The 19027-nt window shown below is 41.0% G+C and overlaps 1 protein-coding gene across 2 annotated transcripts in view; it reads left to right on the top strand.

Moving 5' to 3' along the window:
* Nucleotides 1–428: 428 nt before the first annotated feature.
* Nucleotides 429–19027, top strand: part of MTPAP (mitochondrial poly(A) polymerase) — a 37924-nt gene continuing 19325 nt past the window's right edge. The window contains exons 1-4 of one of the 2 annotated variants that reach the window (XM_005564901.4): nt 429–617; nt 8459–8631; nt 9664–9888; nt 13100–13324. In XM_005564901.4, coding sequence (XP_005564958.2) covers nt 461–617; nt 8459–8631; nt 9664–9888; nt 13100–13324 — 780 coding nt within the window. In that variant the 5' untranslated portion in view covers nt 429–460. Of the gene's footprint in view, nt 618–8458; nt 8632–9663; nt 9889–13095; nt 13325–19027 lie in introns of both variants that reach the window. The other variant, XM_074001323.1, reaches the window with a different exon arrangement.

Genomic DNA, 19027 nt, shown 5'->3' with positions numbered 1-19027 from the left:
CCCAAGTAGCTGGGATTACAGGCGTGTCATCACGCCCAGCTAATTTTTTTTTTTTTTTTTTGTATTTTTTAGTAGACACAAGATTTCGCCATATTAGCCAGGCTGGTCTCGAACTCCTGACGTCAGCTGATCCACCCGCCTCAGCCTCCCAAAGTGCTGGGATTACAGGCATGAGCCACCGCCCCGGGCTCTGGCTCTATTTTCATGACGCTATTTACAAGAGTACGTGGCGCGCTCCTTCTATGGAGCTTCTCATTTGGTAAACTGTACGACTGTGGAAGTAAACCATGCCTGAAAGCTCAGGCATCTTCTTTTCGGCTTCAATTTCCTTTCTTCCGCTAAAACCGAACTTCTTTCGCTTAGTTTGACCCTCGAGGCTTCCCATTTCTTTTGCCCCTCCCCCCCGGGCGCATGCGCGAAAACGCGCTGACCTTTCAGCTTCGTGCTCGTGCTTTTAACCATGGCGGTTCCCGGCGTGGGGCTCTTGACCCGTTTGCACCTGTGTGCCCAGAGAAGAACTCGAGTCCAGCGGCCTATCCTCAGACTTTTGAGTTGCCCAGGAACTGTGGCCGAAGACCTCAGGAGGGACGAGCAGCCTTCAGGGAGCGTGGAGACAGGTGATGGCGCCGCGGCCTCGGTTTGCTCTGTAGCTCCTTCCCACAGCGGGCGAGGAAGGGGGAAGAGTCTGGGATCACGGGGGAACACGTGGCCTGTGGAAACGGCCGTGGACCCTTTGGCAAGAGAGTGGGGCTGTGTCCTGTCCTCCTCTCCTCTGATCTCTCTAGGGGAACCCAGGGTCGCCGCTGTTGCTGAGGCAGAAGTGAGATGTGTGATGTTTCTTCGGGGCGACTCCTGTGTACAGTAATGGAATTGTTTAGACTTCCATGAAATTCAGATCAGGAACCCAGTTTGCTAGCACTTTACAGTTTGACGAAATAGTGTTCCCAATGATAGTAATGCTACACATCTGAGCCAGTCGTTGCATCATTTACGTATATTTCTGATTTTGATACATTAAGTTGTTGCCGGAGGCCGAGTTACAGTGTAGCCTGATGAATCAAGAGGCTTCCTGGTTCCTAGACATGGGGTTCTGCCTAATAATGTACTGCCGTTTACTTTATTCTTTTTGGCCATTTTGAACCAAATCAATCTGTTAACAGATTTGAATTCACTACAACAGGCTGTTGTCCCGCGTTCGCTCTTCATTTATGTGCTTCTTTGTGTATTGAGAAGCCAGTGTTATTGAACTTCTCTTGTGACTCAAGAGCTTGTGTATTCTATTTACAGTTCTTAAAACAATCTTGCAAGTAATATATCACTGTGTCCATTTTACAGATGTAGAAAATGGCTCAAAGAGGTAAATAGCTTAGGCAAGGTCACTAGCTCAGTTAATTTAGACGTTTAGGCAAATTATTAAACAAAATGTGTTGATTTCTACGATTCCTTGGAGCTATTTTTTTCCCTAAAATAAACTGGTGTCTTTATCAGACTGTATAAAAGACTTACATTGACAGGCAGTGAGAAATCTTTATAAAATACTTAATTGAAATAGTGATTGGATTGTATTTAGTGGAAGCTACTTCTGTTGAAAATTTCTAAGTAACGCTGAAAATCTGAGTATGGATTCTGCCAAAAAAGCTATTGTAATTTAACATTTGTATGGGAGTTTATATTTGAGAGTGTGTTCATATGCACTTTGATACATGAAACAACCCCGTAGCCTAGGTGTGTAAGAAAATACTGTCATTCCATTTTATAGATGAGAGAACAGGGTAGTCCAACGGTAGCTTAAGTAGTTGAAGCTAAACTCAGCTGTTCGGTGGCAAAAGTATAAAAAAACCTACTTTTTTTTTTTTTCTTTTCCGGGACGAAGTCTTCCTCTGTCACCCAGGCTGGAATGCAATCACAAGATCTGGGCTCTGCAACCTCGGCCTCCCGGGTTCAAGTGATTCTCCTGCCTCAGCCTCCCGAGTAGCTGGGATTACAGGCACGTGGCACCACGCCTGGCTAATTTTTGTGTTTTTAGTAGAGACAGGGTTTCACCATGCCAGCCAGGCTGATCTTGAACTCCAGTACTCGGGTGATCTGCCTGCCTTGACCTCCTGAAGTGCTGGGATTACAGGCATGAGCCACCACACCCAGCCAGTAAAACCCACTTATAATTCCAAGGCTGTACTCTTCATTTACTGTAGCTTTGCTGTTTTTTTTTTTTTTCTTTTTTAAGGAAATGTTTCATTTTGTATCATTAGAATAATATGACTAAATATTCAGGGATTCTTGCAGGAAATAACAAATGACAAAATGCTCATTTGGATGTCTTCACCATTTTAATAAAGGACAGGTAACTATACCTTATACTCACCTAGAAGCATGTAATTTTATAATTGGAAGGAAACTGAGAAATAATCCAGTTCAGTTTTTCATTCAGTGTGCAGATTCATTACCAAAACATTCCTAGTAACAGTTTATAGCAATAAGGAACATTGTTTCATAAATCAGTCAATTCCATTTTTGGTCAGGCTCTAATGGTTGAAAAATATTTATGGTGAGCTAAAATCTGTTAATTTCCCGTTTCCACATTGTTCAGTTTTGACATAGGTTTCGTGTGAGTAGTGGAAAGAGCTGTAGTAGAAAGAGAAAAAGAGTATGTAGTGTATTATTCAGGATTCTTTCTGATACAGGTAACAGAAAATAACTCAAAAATAGCTTAAGTAGAAAAGGGAGACTATACCAATCTGTGTAACCAAACTCCGGAAAAAGACATATATTATACTTTAAGGTCAATTGGATTGACATGGTCAGTGTGAGGTATTTTCATTTTCCTTAGCTATTTTTGGTGGCCTTACAGTCTTGGGCTCTTCTACATGGGATTTTTTTTTTTTTTTTTTTTTGAGACGGAGTCTCGCTCTGTAGCCCAGGCTGGAGTGCAGTGGCCGGATCTCAGCTCACTGCAAGCTCCGCCTGCCGGGTTCACGCCATTCTCCGGCCTCAGCCTCCCGAGTAGCTGGGACTACAGGCGCCCGCCACCTCGCCCGGCTAGTTTTTTGTATTTCTTAGTAGAGACGGGGTTTCACCGTGTTAGTCAGGATGGTCTCGATCTCCTGACCTCGTGATCCGCCCGTCTCGGCCTCCCAAAGTGCTGGGATTACAGGCTTGAGCCACCGCGCCCGGCCTCTACATGGGATGTTAATGGTGGGGGTGATGGTCACCAGCAGCTCCCCGTTCCCATGCTTGCAACTTCTGATTGATCACATGCCCACCCTTTGGATGAAGAGGAGGTGTCCAAAATAGTCTGATAATCCCTATCTCATGGGGCGGAGGGTAAGTGTGACAGTTCCACAACAACCACATAGAGTGGTTTTTTACTCGCAGGGGTGTGCTGTTACCAGAACTGTTACCTGAACAGGTTTAGCTGTTGTTTGGATGCCAGCAGCCAAACAAACAACAGCTAAACTGCAGGAGGCTACCCAGCTTATTAGGTGTTTGACTTTGGGCAGTTTTTTCACCTGTGGTGATACCTACCCTGTCTATCTTAAAAGGTTATTGTGCATTTCAGAAGAGTGACAGTGCTTGGAAAACTATTAAGAGAAGATGCTATGTATTATGTTTAAAGCCAGTGCTCAGCTCTCAGATTCTTATTATGTTTTTCCCAGACTGTAAATCCTCTTTTATTTGTAGTAACTGTATTAGAGTTTCTAGACTTTTTGTTATTCCTCTCTGGTTGCTGTCTGGCTTGTTAATATCTTTCATATCCATTACGTCCAGAGCAGAACATATACTCCATATGTTCTGATTAGTAAGTAGGCCTGATTAGTAAGTAGCAAAGAGGTGCTATTACCCCTTAAATTTGGATTTTTAAAAACATTTGTCATAATAAGGCCTGATGTTCTTTATATGAATTCATTCTCTTTCTATCCTCAATCCAGAAGTTAAGACATTCCTTTGATGCATCAAACTTTCAGGCCTCTTTTATAAAACTATGCTAGGTTAGTTTTTCCCCCATTATATGCATGCATCTTTATTTTGTTTTTAATTCTAAATACAGGATGGTATTCCGTCTTTTATTTTTATTTTTATTTTTATTTTGAGAAGGAGTCTCTCAGTAGCCCAGGCTGGAGTGCAGTGGTGCTATCTCGGCTCAGTGCAACCTCTGCCTCCAAGCGATAATCCTGTTGGGATTACAGGCGCGGTTACCACACTTGGCTTGTTTGTATTTTTAGTAGAGATGGGATTTCACCATGTTGGCCAGGCTGGTCTCGAACTTCTGACCTCAAGCGATCCACCCTCCCTGGCCTCCCAAAGTGCTGGGATTATAGGCATGAGCCACTGCACCTGGCCTATTCAGTCCTTTCTTAATGTTAGTTTGTGCTTACCATATTGTATTATCAAGAACATTGCACATTCAATCTGTGATAAAATATTAGCACTTACTAGTTCTTCATTTTAATTTGTTATAGATTTGATAAACCTTTGGTGAGGCAATAAATTACCTCAACTTTCTGTTCCCGCCTTCACAACTTTGTCATTGTGTCTACATCATTCTTAACCTACTGTTGTTTAAGGCTTTAGATTCTGCCTTTTTCATCTTCTCAAGCACAATGCTCCATTTTTTAAATGAAACTTTTCTATCTCATTCTCAAATGTAATCCCTGCTCTTTGCTGGCAGTCCACCTGCAGGGACATATTTGCATAAATGTGCAGAGACATTGCATACAGATGACATTACAGTGTTGTTTATAATAGTGAAAAAGTGGTAAACCACCTAAATATTTATCAGTAGAGATTTGGCTAAACTATGATAAATACATATTTAAGAGTATGTAATTTTTAAAAGAAATAAAGTAAATATGTATCTTCTGATATGGGAAAATGTCCCCAGTATATTAAATATCTTACAACATGTTGCAGAATATATAGTAAGATTTCAGTTGTGTAAAAGATGTGTATCTATGGATACGAGCGTATATGTTTACATATACCTTGAAAATGTCTGAAAAGGTAAGTACCACAACTTAATGGTTGGCTGTTAGGGTAAGAGGACTGGGAGAGGATTTATGCTTCTACTTTAGAAAATTCTACACTGTTTGGGTTGGGCACCGTGGCTCACACTTGTAATCCCAGCTCTTTGGGAGGCCGAGGCAGGAGGATCACCTGAGGTCAGGAGTTCAAGATCAGCCGGGCCAACATAGTGAAACCCCTTCTCTACTAAAAATACAAAAATTAGCCTGGTGCAGTGGTATGTGCCTGTAATCCCAGCTACTCAGGAGGCTGAAGCAGGAGAATTGCTTGAACCCCAGAGGCAGAGATTGCGGTGAGCCGAGATCACACCACTGCACTCCAGCTTGGGCAACAGAGCAAGACTCTGTCTGAAAAATAAAAAATAAAAAGAAAAAAGAAAATTCTACACTGTTCGACTTTACTTTTGCATTAAGCAGTTGGACATCAGTTTAGACTCAGTAAAAAATGAGAGACAAGAGTGTGTAGGTGTCAGTCACAACTGAAAAAGTAGTAAGGTGGTCTAGGCAAAGCCTATAGCATAAGAGAAGGAAATAAGGACGACTTGGAGGAAGGACAGTTGGTAGACTGAGGTCTGATTGAAAAGAATAGCCTCTGTCCTCAATATGGAAAAAAGTATTTTTCCGTATTGTTAAATAAATATAACACTATGAATTACATTCTTTCATAGTTGTTAAAGTAAGGTAATACAGAGGTGGAAGAGATTCTGCCATGGAGAGTCAGAAGTCTTCACAGACCTGAGCAAGATTTGAAGGATGAATGGGAGTTTGCCAGACAGAAAATGAGAAGGTGGGCATTCCAACCAGAAGGAAGAAGACATAGATAGTTCAGAGCATGTGATAGTATTGTGTGTGTATAGTACCATATGTGAAAAGTGCAACAGAAAGAAATGGTATAAGTGACATGAAAGAGGGGAGATGGGACATGGTGCAAGCACTTTATAGTCATGCTATGGAGTTTAGATGTGATCTTAAAGGCAGTGGGGAAATCATTAAAGGATTTAAGCAGAGAAGCCAAAGAATAAGACTTAAAAAAAAAAAAAAAAGACCATTTTATAAAGAACACTTTGGCAGTTATGTGGAGGATAGCTTGAGAAAAACAAAACTGGAGTGAATGAGACTAGTTTGGGAGTCAGATTATTGTGATACAGGCCTGAAATAAGAGATTGATGTTAAAGAATTGTCATTGGGAGTGGAGGCGAAGGCGCATAGTTAAAAGCTGTATTTTCAGGCTTGGTGTGGTGGTGTCACGCCTGTAATTTCAGCACTTTGGGAGTCCAAGGAGGGAGGATTGCTTGAGGTCAAGAGTTCAAGACCAGCCTGACCAACATGGGGAAACCCCGTCTCTACTAAACATACAAAAATTAGCTGGGCGTGGTGGCGCATGCCTGTAATCCCAGCTACTGGGGAGGTTGAGGCACGAGAATCACTTGAACCTGGGAGGCAGAGATTGCAGTGAGCCGGGAGTGTGCCACTGCACTCCAGCCTGAGTGACAGAGGGAGACCTTGTCTCTTTAAAAAAAAAAATAATAAGATAGTGGGCTTGGAGTATTTCCTTGATCCATCAGTTTCATAGCCTTTTTGAAGAAAATGAGACTAAAAGTTTCTGCTGATTTCTATCCATCATTTACATTTTCTGTTCTATTTAATTTCTTTGGAATTTTAAGGGTTTTGTTGTTGTTGTTGTTGTTTTAAGATAGAGTCTCCCTCTGTCACCCAGCCTGGAGTGCAATGGTGCAATCCCGGCTCACTGCAACCTCACGGGTTCAAGTGATTCTCCTGTCGCAGCCTCCCAAGTAGCTGGGACTACAGGCACACGCCACCACGCCTGGCTAATTTGGCCAGGCTGGTCTCAACTCACGACCTCAGGTGATCCGCCTACCTCGACCTCCCAAAGTGCTGTGATTACAGGCGTGAGCCACCGCGTCTGGCCTTGTTAAGGGTATTGATATCAGACTTGGTGGTTTATGATCTCTAGAGTCTACCATTCCAGACTTTTTAAAGAAACACCTTAAACCACTTAACTGGAAGTTAAAATCTTGGGGGAATTTAGTTGTTAACATTCAGGTTTGCGCTTTAATACTCTCTTAGAACTTGAATAATTTTTTTCTCTCTATGCTTAGTTCATTTGTTGGCCTTCCCATCATGACTAGTGGGTTATTAATATTTAATTCTTGACTGTCACAATTCTTGTCTTGATTCCCTGTGATTGTAAAACTCCTAGCCTCTTTCTTTCGTTAGTGAAATTATCAATGAGCTCTTCATGGGCAGCAGCTAGGTTTTAAATTCTTTGATTTCCCTGATACAGAGCACATGATAGTTGGTAACTCATTGTTAATTGTTTGAGCCAGATCGAGACCCTTGAGAACGAAAAACGCCTTAATAGCTTACTTCAAAACACCAAATTTCCAAGCTCATTGTCTCGTTACAATCAGCCTTGTAATAATTTCTTTTAGTCTTTGGAATGTTACAATTTGCACAATTTTGTATGTGCTTATTTGTGTAAGTATTAAATAAGTGATTTTACTTTCCCAGTTTTGTTTTTAAAGTTTTGTGGAACTCCGTTTTCAGCACTTTGCATCAAGCGTAGTAAATCAAAACAGAGAAAGTGGGCAGTTTTAATAGTAGTCATGGGAGAGTAGCCAAATGAACACTGAAAGTGCAGTAATTCCACCTCATCTGTGTTTCCATTGTCCAAGTTTCAGTTCCTCACAGTCAACCGTGGTCCACAAATAGGTGAACACAGTACGATATGATATTTTGAGAGAGGGAGACCACATTCATATAACTTTTATTACAGTGTATTGTTAGAATTGTTCTATTTCATTATTAGTTGTTGTTAATCTCTCTCTCTCTCTCTCTCTTTTTTGAGACAGAGTCTTGCTCTGTTGCCCAGGCTGGAGTGCAGTGATGCAATCTCGGCTCACTGCAATGTCGGCCACCTGGTTTCAAGTGATTCTTCTGTCTCAGCCTCCCAAGTAGCTGGGACTACAGGCGTGCGCCACCATGCCCGGCTAATTTTTGTGTCTTTAGTACAGATGAGGTTTCACCATGTTGGCCAGGCTGATCTTGAACTGCTGACCTCAGGTGATCCACCCACCTCAGCCTCCCAAAGTTCTGGTATTACAGGCATGAGCCACCAAGCCTGGCCCATTGTTATTAATCGCTTACTGTGCCTAATTTATATATAGGATAAAACATTGTATATATAGGGCTTGGTAATATCCAAGGTTTTAGGTATTTACGGGCATCTTGGGACATAACCCCTGTGGGTAATGGGGGGACTACTGTAGTATAGTTTAACCCTTATAAAGGAAGAGAAAAAGAATAGATTAGGTGAAGTTGGTTTTAGTCCTATATAAAGTCTTTAAAACACCTTATCAAAATATTTTAAAAATTTTATGTGTGTGCGTGTGGTGGAAATGTTTTTGTCTCATTCATAGGCTTTGAAGACAAGATTCCTAGAAAGAGATTCTCTGAGATGCAAAATGAAAGACGAGAACAGGCACAGCGGACTGTTTTAATACGTTGTCCAGAGAAAATCAGTGAAAAGAAGTTTCTTAAATATTTATCCCAACATGGACCTATTAATAATCATTTCTTCTATGAAAGCTTTGTAAGTATTTGAAAAACAATCTAACTTAACGTTTATGCTTTTCAAGGGTGGAGGTCTCCATTAGTTGTTCTTTGCTGTTGCCTTTTGCAATATGATAGTTAGGTTCTCTTTGATATACTGCACCTTCCTTATCTGGATTTCTTTAATGAGTTTTGTTTTCCATATGAGACTACAAATTCTTATAGCAGTATTTTAGGATTATAAGTCATTTATGACTGATTTCATTATTTGGATGCTTAATTTTAAGAGATGGGGTCCAACTCTGTTGCCTGTGCTGCAGTGTGGTGGCTGTTGGCAGGTAGGATCATAGTGCACTACAGCCTTGACTCCTAGGCTCAGGTGATCCTCCTGCCTCTGGAGTAGCTGGGACTACAGTCCTGCACCTCCACGCCCAGCTTGAATACTTTAGAGAGTCCCTTTAACTTGCAGATGAAGGCCAGTGGGAGGGGATCTTTGTTTTGCCTTTGGGTTTTTCTGCTTCATTCTTTTCAGTCTCTTCAGCTTCTCTTAACTAACATTGTTTTAAGGTTCCTTTTCTTTTCTTTCTTTTTTTTTTTTTTTTTTTTTTTGAGATAGAGTCACTCTGTCGTCCATGCTGGAGTGCAGTGGCATGATCTCCGGTCATTGCAACCTCTGTCTTCTGGGTTCAAGCGATTCTTCTGCCTCAGCCTCCCAATTAGCTGGACTTACAGATACCTGCCACTACTTCTAGCTAATTTTTGTATTTTTAGTAGAGGCAGGGTTTCACCATGTTGGCCAGGCTGGTCTCGAACTGCTGACCTCAGGTAATCTGCCCACCTCTACCTCCCAAAGTGCTGGCATTACAGGTGTGAGCCACTGTGCCCGGCCCAGTGTTCCTTTTCTTAATCTACTTAAATTGAGTAAAACCAATGCTGTGTTAGAATCATATCATTTGTAAATTTTAAAAACTTGATATTTTGTAGCATTATAATTGTTTTAAAATATGAGCTAAAATAGTATGTTAGATATATTGTGAAATGTGTTCTGTTTTTTCTTATGTTTTTGGTATAGGGTCTCTATGCTGTTGTAGAATTTTGCCGAAAGGAAAGTGTAGGTTCACTGCAAAATGGAACTCGTACTCCAAGCATGGCCATGGAGACTGCAATTCCATTCAGATCACGTTTCCTCAGTCTGAAGTTGAAAAACCAGACTTCTGAACAGTCATGCATACAGTCGAGTGATCAGTTGCCACCTTCAAACAGGAAGCTCTTTGAAATACTTTGTTATGCAGAAAGTGTAAGTTTTTAGGTATACTTCAACTTTGAGAAATATGCATTTTTTTTAATGAACAGTAAAGATTCCTATAAAATATTCAAGCTACATTATTGTTTAATGGGTATAGATCTTCAGTTTTACAAGGTGAAAAGAGTTACGGAGATGAATTGTGGTGGTGGATGCATAATGAGATGAAAGAGTTTTTCTATTTCTAGCTTTCTAAGAATGTCATCATGCTCAACACATTGAGTAGATACTGAGTTTTGATTATCTTGATGACTGGCATATAATCTTGCAATTATATATGGTTTTTCTCCTGATGTCTTTTCTTTCCCCTCCTAATGTCTTAATGTAGTGAATTGTAGATTCACTGTAGATTTCCTCATGTCAAGTCATTCCTGCATTCACAGAATAAACCCTATTTAGTCAAGGTGTATTTAAAAAAATGCATTATTACATTTGTTGTGCTAATATTTTTATTACAATTTTAGTATTTCTATAAATAAATGGGATTGTATTTAAAAAATTCAAACTGCAGGATATGTTGAATGAAAAGTGATAATAATCCTTGTCTGCTCCTTCCCCGCCATGCCCCATTTGTACTCACAGGTAACCACGTTCTTCTGAAGTTTTGGGCCTTTTGAACAATTTAGGTTTTCTTTCTGTTTCCAGCATAATGACATACAATTGTACATGGTTTTCTGTCAATTTTAAAATGTCTTCTTTCTGATTCTCTTTCTCTCTCTCTTTTTTATTTTGAGACGGAGTCTCCCTCTGTTGCCCAGGCTAGAGTGCAGTGGCGTGATCTTGGCTCACTGCAACCTCCTCCCCGGTTCAAGCAGTTCTCATGCTTCAGCCACCCGAGTAGCTGGGACTATAGGCACGCACCACCATGCCCAGCTAACTTTTGTATTTCTAGCAGTGACGGGGTTTCACCACTTTGGCCATGCTGGTCTCGAACTCCTGACCTCAGGTGATCTGCCCACTTTGGCCTCCCAAAGTGCTAGGATTATAGGCGTGAGCCAGCATGCCAGGCCCAAGATTCTGTCTCTTTTCTCTGTTCAAATATTGTTTGTATTTGTCTTGGTAGTTTTTTTTTTTTGTTTTTTGTTTTTGTTTTTTTAGACAGACTCTTGGTTTGTCGCCCAGGCTGGAGTGCAGTGGCGCGATCTCAGCTCACTTCAAGCTCTGCCTCCCAGGTTCACGCCATTCTCCTGCCTCAGCTTCCTGAGTAGCTGGGACTACAGGTGCCTGCCACCATGCCTGGCTAATTTTTTGTATTTTTAGTAGAGACGGGATTGCACTGTGTTAGCCAGGATGGTCTCGATATCCTGACCTTTTGATCCACCCGCTGCGGCCTCCCAAAGTGCTGGGATTACAGGCATGAGCCACCGCGCCCCACCTGTCTTGGTGTTTCTTACTCAGACTTGCCAGACCTTGCTAGTTGCTAGTTGATTCTTTCCAAAGAATCAACTCATGGCTTTATTTATCAAAATACTATTTTCAGGGTTTACTTTTCTAATAAGAAAATTTTTGCTTCTAGTCTATTTCTCTATTATTATTATTATTATTATTTTGAGACAGAGTTTCGCTGTTGTTGCCCAGGCTGCAGTGCAGTGGCGTGATCTTGGCTCACGGCAACCTCCACCTCCCAGGTTCAAGCGATTCTCTTGCCTCAGCCTTCCAAGTAGCAGGGATTACAAGCATGCGCCACCACACCTGGCTAATTTTTTGTATTTTTAGTAGATTCGGGGTTTCACCATGTTGGCCAGGCTGGTCTCAAACTTCTGATCTCATGTGATCTGCCTGCCTTGGCCTCCCAAAGTGCTGAGATTATAGGCATGAGCCACCAAGCCTGGCCTCTTTTATTATTTTTGAGTTGAATGCTTAGGTCAGTTATTTTATTTTGTTTTGTTTTGTTTTATTTTATTTTATTTTGTTTTATTTTATTTGATTTGATAGGGTGTCTTGCTCTGTTGCCCAGGCTGGAGTGCAGTGGTGCAATCTCAGCTCACTGTAGCCTCAAACTCCTGGACTCAAGTGACCCTCCCACCTCAGCCTCCTGAGTAGTTGGGACTATAGATGCATTCCACCATGCCCAGCTAGTTTTTGAATTTTTTTTGGTAGAGTCAGGGTTTCATCATGTTTCCCAGGCTGGTCTCAAACACCTGAGCTCAAGCAATCCTCCCACCTTGGCCTCCCAATGGATTATAGATGTGAGCCACTGTGCCCAGCCAGTTGATATTTTCAATGTTGGTTTCAAGTAAGAGCATTTGAAGCTTTTTTTCACTTCAGATACTCCAGTACACAGTTTCAGTATGTGATCATTTTAATGCCAGTCTTCTAGTGGATAGACAGGATTGTTATTCTGAGAAACTGAGAGGTCTTGGGCCTTCATTACTTGAGTAGTTCTAGTTTTTCTTGCCTTTTAACATTGATCTTTCATCCCCTTGGGTTTAAAATGTCTAACATGTGGTTTTAACCTCTTCTGGAGTACTTTACTACTTTCATTTTCTTAAAACAATACTTTATACTCATTGCTTACAAAGTTTTAATTCTAGCCAACTTTTATTTTGCTAGTGGCATTCCTCAGAGCTTTTTAAAAATTTTAAAATATTATATAATTTCTTTAATGAAATAGAGATGAGATCCTGCTGTGTTGCTCAGGCTAGTCTCAAACTCATGGCCTCCTGTGATCCGCCTCAGCCTCCCAAAGTATTGGGATTACAGGCATGAGCCACTGCGCCTGGCATCCTCGGTGGTTTTTTAAGAGTATTTTTTTTAATCCACTTTTAAGACTGAAGAAGAAAATGTTGCATATTTCTATTTTTTTTGAGACAGAGTCTTGCTGTTGTTGCCCAGGCTAGAGTGCAATGGTGCGTTCTTGGCTCACCACAACCTCTGCCTTCTGGGTTCAAGCGATTCTCCTGCCTCAGCCTCCTGAGTAGCTGGGATTACAGGCATGTGCCACCACACCTGGCTAATTTTGTATTTTTAGTAGAGATTGGGTTTCTCCATGTTGGTCAGGCTGGTCGCGAACTTCCAGCCTCAGGTGATCCACCAGCCTCAGCCTCCCAAAGTGCTGGGGTTACAGGTGTGAGCCACCGCACCAGGCTCTGCATATTTCTAAGTTAGGTCTCCAAAGCCACCAAATCTTTCAAAGTAAAATGGTAACTCTTTTATATGACCTGTACTTTTTCTCTATTTTGTTGGTTTTGTTTCGGCTAGCTAGATAGACGATCAGCTGAACACTCTCTTGAAGGAGTTCCAGCTAACAGAGGAGAACACTAAGCTCCGATATCTCACCTGTTCTCTCATTGAAGACATAGCCGCTGCATATTTTCCGGACTGCGTAGTCAGACCCTTTGGCTCCTCAGTCAATACTTTTGGGAAGTTAGGATGTGATTTGGACATGTTTTTGGATCTAGATGAAACCCGAAACCTCAGCACTCACAAGGTAAATCTATTTCTCTTGAACACTGTAATCATTTAAAGTTAAGCAAGTAGAAAAAGAAAAATCTTTGAACTTAATAAAACTGTTGATTTGTAAACTTATTAAACATTGTGGTTAAAGAATAAGGTATATTTGTTATTGATTCTTTGGAATTGTAAAGTCTTTCTTTGTATTGTTCTATGTGATCATTTTTGTGAATATTCTGTACGTATGCAGGCAGAGAGTTAATTCTTTTCAAGGGTTCAGAAAATTTTCAGTTAGGTCAAAGTTGCCTATTTTATTATTCAAATTATGTATCTTAACTAATTTTTTCTTTTTAACCTCGTTATCTAGTTACTGAGATGTTTTTACATCTCATGATTCTTGGTTTTGTTAATTTCTTTTTAAAATTCTTTTGATTTTTGTTTTATCCAAAGGGTATATTAGCTACATATAGGTACATGATTATTATATTTCCTTATTGGACTGTTTTGTTGTATCCCTCACACCTGCTTTTTTCATTTCTATAAATGCTTTTGTCTTAAGTTCTATTTTATTTGTTAATATGGCCGCTTGATATTTGTCTCACATCTTCTGTTTCTTTATTTTCAGCCTTTATATATGTTATTTTAGTTTGGGCGTATCTCTTATAAATAGCAGTATGCTTTTACTCCAGTCTATCAGTCTTTGAGTTCAATATGTTTATTGTTACTACTGATCATTCTTAGACTAATTTCTCCTGTTTTATTTTTTATTTCCTATTTTCTGTGCTTTTGCTTTTCACTGTTTTTCTTTTTTTTCTGAGGCGGAGTCTAGCTCTGTTGCCTAGGCTGGAGTGCAGTGGTGTAATGTGGGCTCACTGCAACCTCCTCCTCCCAGGTTCAAGTGATTGTCCTGCCTCAACCTCCTGAGTAGCTGGGATTACAGGTGCTTGCTACCACACCCAGCTGATTTTTGTAGTTTTTTAGTAGAGATGGGGTTTTACGTCCTTGGTCAGGTTGGTTTCAAACTCCTGACCTCAGGTGATCTACCCCCCTTGGCCTCCTAAAGTGCTGGGATTGCAGGCATGAGCCACCATGCCCAGCAACTTTTCACTTTCTTTCTTTCTTTTATTAGATTACTCCTACTTTATTCCTGTACTTCCTTCTTACCCCTTTTTTTTCTCTTGCAAGTTTGGATATTATTTCTTCCATTTATGTTCTCTTTAGCATGCATGTCTAATGGTAAAAGTAACCAGTATCTCTTCCATCCTCCCAAACGATATAAAGGATGCCTTAATTTAATTACACTGTTGAAAAAGCTATTTATTTTTATTTTATTTTATTGTTTTTTATTATTATACTTTAAGTTCTAGGGTACATGTGCACAACGTGCAGGTTTGTTACATATGTATACGTGTGCCATGTTGGTGTGCTGCACCCATTAACTCATCATTTACATTAGGTACGTCTCCTAATGCTATCCCTCCCACCTCCCTCCACTGCACAACAGGCCCCGGTGTGTGATGTTCCTCTTCCTGTGTCCAAGTGTTCTCATTGTTTTAATTCCCACCTATGAGTGAGAACATGTGGTGTTTGGTTTTCTGTCCTTGCAATAGTTTGCTGAGAATGATGGTTTCCAGCTTCATCCATGTCCCTACAAAGGACATGAACTCATCCTATTTTTATTTTTATTTTTTTGTTGGAGACGGAGTCTCTTGCTCTGTTGCCCAGGCTGGAATACAGTGACATGATTTCAGCACACTGCAACTTCCGCCTCCCGGGTTCAAACAATTCTCCTGTCTCAGCCTCCCAAGTAGCTGGGACTGCAGGCAGATCCCACCATGCCTGGCTGATTTTTGTGTTTTAGTAGAGACAGGGATTCACCATATTGGTCAGGCTGCTCTTGAACTCCTGACCTCAGGTGATCCACCCACCTCAGCCTCCCAAAGTGCTGGGATTATAGGTGTGACTCACCACACCCAGCCAAGGCTATGTGTTTTTATACAATGTTTATTTTCTATGGCTCTATCTTTCCTTACATCTTTCAAACTAGTAATGAACATCAGTCTTTATGTGGATGTCCAGTTGATACTTCAAACAATGTTTTGAAACAGCTTATGTTCATCTTCCTACAAATGTGCTAAGTTCTTATAACAGTTCTGTATGTTTCACATGTTAATTAGTGGCATTTTAGCTTTGCTAACCATCTTTTAATTCTGCTTCTAAGTTGTTATCTTTTGTATTCATAAATTCACAGTCCCTTATAAACTCTCACTTAGATTATTATAACTACATTCTGTTTCCACTTATTCCTTGTGTCATGCCTTGGTGTTTCAACCTTCAGTCTTTGTTGGAGTTACCTTCACTCACAGTTTGAATTTTCCCACAAACTTAGAATGCTTCTTTTCTTTAGCATAGTATTGAAATCCTCTGTCTCTTAATTAATTTTAGTCATCATTTCTCATTATATATTGTTACATAGCCAATTTTCCAACCACATTGTTTTTGTTTTTCTTTTTTTTTTTTTTTTTTTTGAGACAGAGTCTCGCTATGTCGCCCAGGGTGGAGTGCAGTGGCCGGATCTCAGCTCACTGCAAGCTCCGCCTCCCGGGTTTTTACGCCATTCTCCTGCCTCAGCCTCCTGAGTAGCCGGGACTACAGGCGCCCACCACCTCGCCCGGCTAGTTTTTTGTATTTTTTAGTAGAGACGGGGTTTCACCGTGTTAGCCAGGATGGTCTCGAACTCCTGACCTCGTGATCCGCCCGTCTCGGCCTCCCAAAGTGCTGGGATTACAGGCTTGAGCCACCGCGCCCGGCCTGTTTTTCTTTTTTTGAGACAGAGCTTTGTTCTGTCACCGAGGCTGGAGTGCAGTGGCATGATCTTGGCCCACTGCAATCTCTGCCTCCTGGGTTCTGGGTTCAAGCAGTTCTCCTGCCTCAGCCTCATGTATAGCTGGTGGGCGTGCGCCACCACTCCCAGCTAATTTTTGTATTTTTAATAGAGATGGGGTATCGCCATGTTGGCCAGGCTGGTCTGGAACTCCTGACTTCAGGTGATCCACACACTTCGGCCTCCCAAAGTGCTGGGATTACAGGCTTGAGCCACCATGCCCGGCCCCAACCACATTGTTTAATTAACATTTCCAGTAATAGAAGGCACTTGTAAATATCGTAATGATCAAACAGTTGTTCTGTGCCTTCACTCAAGAGTGCATCTTCCCTCCATTCCCCAAGTGTCATTCTTAACACAGCTTTCAAGGTCTGGTTCTAATTCTACCTTCTTGAAACCACCCTTGATTTTTTTATCCACTCTAGCCAAAAGTAATCACTCCTTTTTTGTAGTATCTTGCTGGTATTTCTATCTGTCTTCAAATTTCTTCTGTCATGTTTAGTGAGTAGCTGATGTGTATGTCTCCCGCTATATCATAAACTTGGGCAGATAGGAATCATGTCTGTTCATATACTTATTCCACAGTACTGTGTACTTAATTTGCTCACCATATGCTTATTGAATTGAAACTAGCCAGGAGTAGGAAAGAGATAAAAATTAAATGGGTCAGTTTTATTATTATTATTATTATTAGTATTATTATTACTATTTTGAGATGATATCTTTTTCGCCCAGGCTAGAGTGCAATGGCATGATCTCAGCTCGCTGCAACCTCTACCTCCTGGGCTCAAGCAATTCTCCTGCCTCACCCTCCTGAGTAATTGGAACTACAGGCTTACACCGCTGCTCCCAGCTAATTTTTTTTAGAGATAGTGTTTCACCATGTTGCCCAGGGTGGTCTCGAACTCCTGAGTTCAGGTGATCCACCCACCTTGGCCTCCCCAAGTGCTGGGATCACAGGGATTATAGGCGTGAGCCACCGCACCCGGCCTGGATCAGATTAAGACTAACATGTACTTGAAAATGTATTAAGTTCCTGGCAGGGGCACTTCAATTACGTTAGGCTGTCTTAAATAAAGGACTAACTGAATAATCAAGGAGCATAACAGTGTGTTGTAATGGTTTAAAAAGCCTGGGTTCTGGCACCAAGCTGCAGAATTTTAATTCTACTTACTAGTAATGTGATCCCGGGTAAGCTATTTACCTTCTCTCTGCCTCAATTGTCCTAACTATAAAATTGGAATGGTGTTATAGCACATATCTAATACAATGTTTGAGAGGATTTATTGAGTTAGTATGTGTGAAGCATTTAGAACAGTGCTTATGGCACATAGTAAGTGTTCAAATGTTGACCACCATCAGCAGCAATTTAATTTTACTGTTATGTAAGTGGGAAGCAAAATTTTTTCTTTGGTGGAAACGGGGAGGAGTTAGAAACTTACTTCTTTTTTTTAAATTTATTTTTATTTTTATTTTTTGTTGACATGGGGTTTCACCATGGTACCCAGGATAGTTTCGAATACCTGAGCTACGATCCGCCTGCCTCAGCCTCCCAAAGTGCTGAGATGATAGGTGTGAGCCACTGCACCTGGCCTAGAAACTTTTAGTTGAGTCTTACTCTTAGATTTCTGAGGTATAGAGGTATTTAGAAAAAGATGTTTTAAAGACAGTGCTCCAGTCTTACTAAACAATTTGGCATTTTCGGCCGGGCACAGTGGCTCAAGCCTGTAACCTAGCACTTTGGGAGGCCAAGGTGGGTGGATCACCTGAGGTCAGGAGTTCGAGACCAGCCTGGCCAATGTGGTGAAACCCTGTCTCTACTAAAAATGCAAAAACTGGGCGTGGTGGCGGGCACCTGTAATCCCAGATACTCAGGAGGCTGAGGCAGGAGAATTGCTTGAACCCAGGGTGGGCAGAGGTTGCAGTGAGCCGAGATCACGCCACCTCACTCCAGCATGGGCGAAAGAGCAAGACTCTGTGACACACACACAAAAATAACCAGAATTTGGCATTTTGTATGTTGGTTTAAATTAGGAAAGTGTTGTTCTAAACATACATGTGCTTATTTAAGGTTTTTTTGGAAATATGTTTTTGTTCAAGATTATAATAGCTTTGCTAGTAAAAATATTAAAAATAAAATACAATTAAAAAATATAAGCACCTTACATTCATCAGATTCATTAAAACTTCTTTGACTACTTTCTGCATTCATGAGCTCTTCTCTTACCTTTTGGTTCTTTGGTATCTTTTCGCACTACACCTTGCTTTATAATTTTTTTTGTGTGTGTTTTATTCCTCAACCCAATCTGAGGGGAGTTAGGAAGAGTGTGTTAGACTTTTTTGCATGTCTTATGGCACTATGTATGATATCCTATGCATAATAGGGACTGAAATTATTTGCTAATTAATAAATGAAAGTTACTTATGGCTGGGCGTGGTGGCTCACGCCTGTAATCCCATCACTTTGGGAAAAGGCCAAGGTGGGCGGATATCCTGAGGTCAGGAGTTCAAGGCCAGCCTGGTCAACATGGTGAAACCCCCTCTCCACAAAAATACGAAAATTAGCCGGGTATGATGGCGGGTGCCTGTAATCCCAGCCGTTCGGGAGGCTGAGGGCAGGAGAATCGCTTGAATCCGGGAGGCGGGGTTGTAGTGAGCCGAGATTGCACTGCTACACTCCAGCCTGGGCGACAGAGCAAGACTCCATCTCAAAAAAAAGAAAGGAAAAAAAAAGAAGGAAAGTTATTTGCTAACTGAAATAGTAATTTTAATGTTCATAAAATGTTTGGTGTGTAAAAGTTACTTACATGTGAAATATGTCACCTGACGTATCACAAAGATTATGTTAGCACAAAA

The sequence above is a fragment of the Macaca fascicularis genome, chromosome 9, assembly GCF_037993035.2.
Source record: "Macaca fascicularis isolate 582-1 chromosome 9, T2T-MFA8v1.1".
In the NCBI taxonomy this organism is placed as follows: Eukaryota; Metazoa; Chordata; class Mammalia; order Primates; family Cercopithecidae; genus Macaca; species Macaca fascicularis.
Note: the sequence above shows the minus strand (reverse complement) of the source record. Positions and strands in the feature narration are given on the sequence as shown.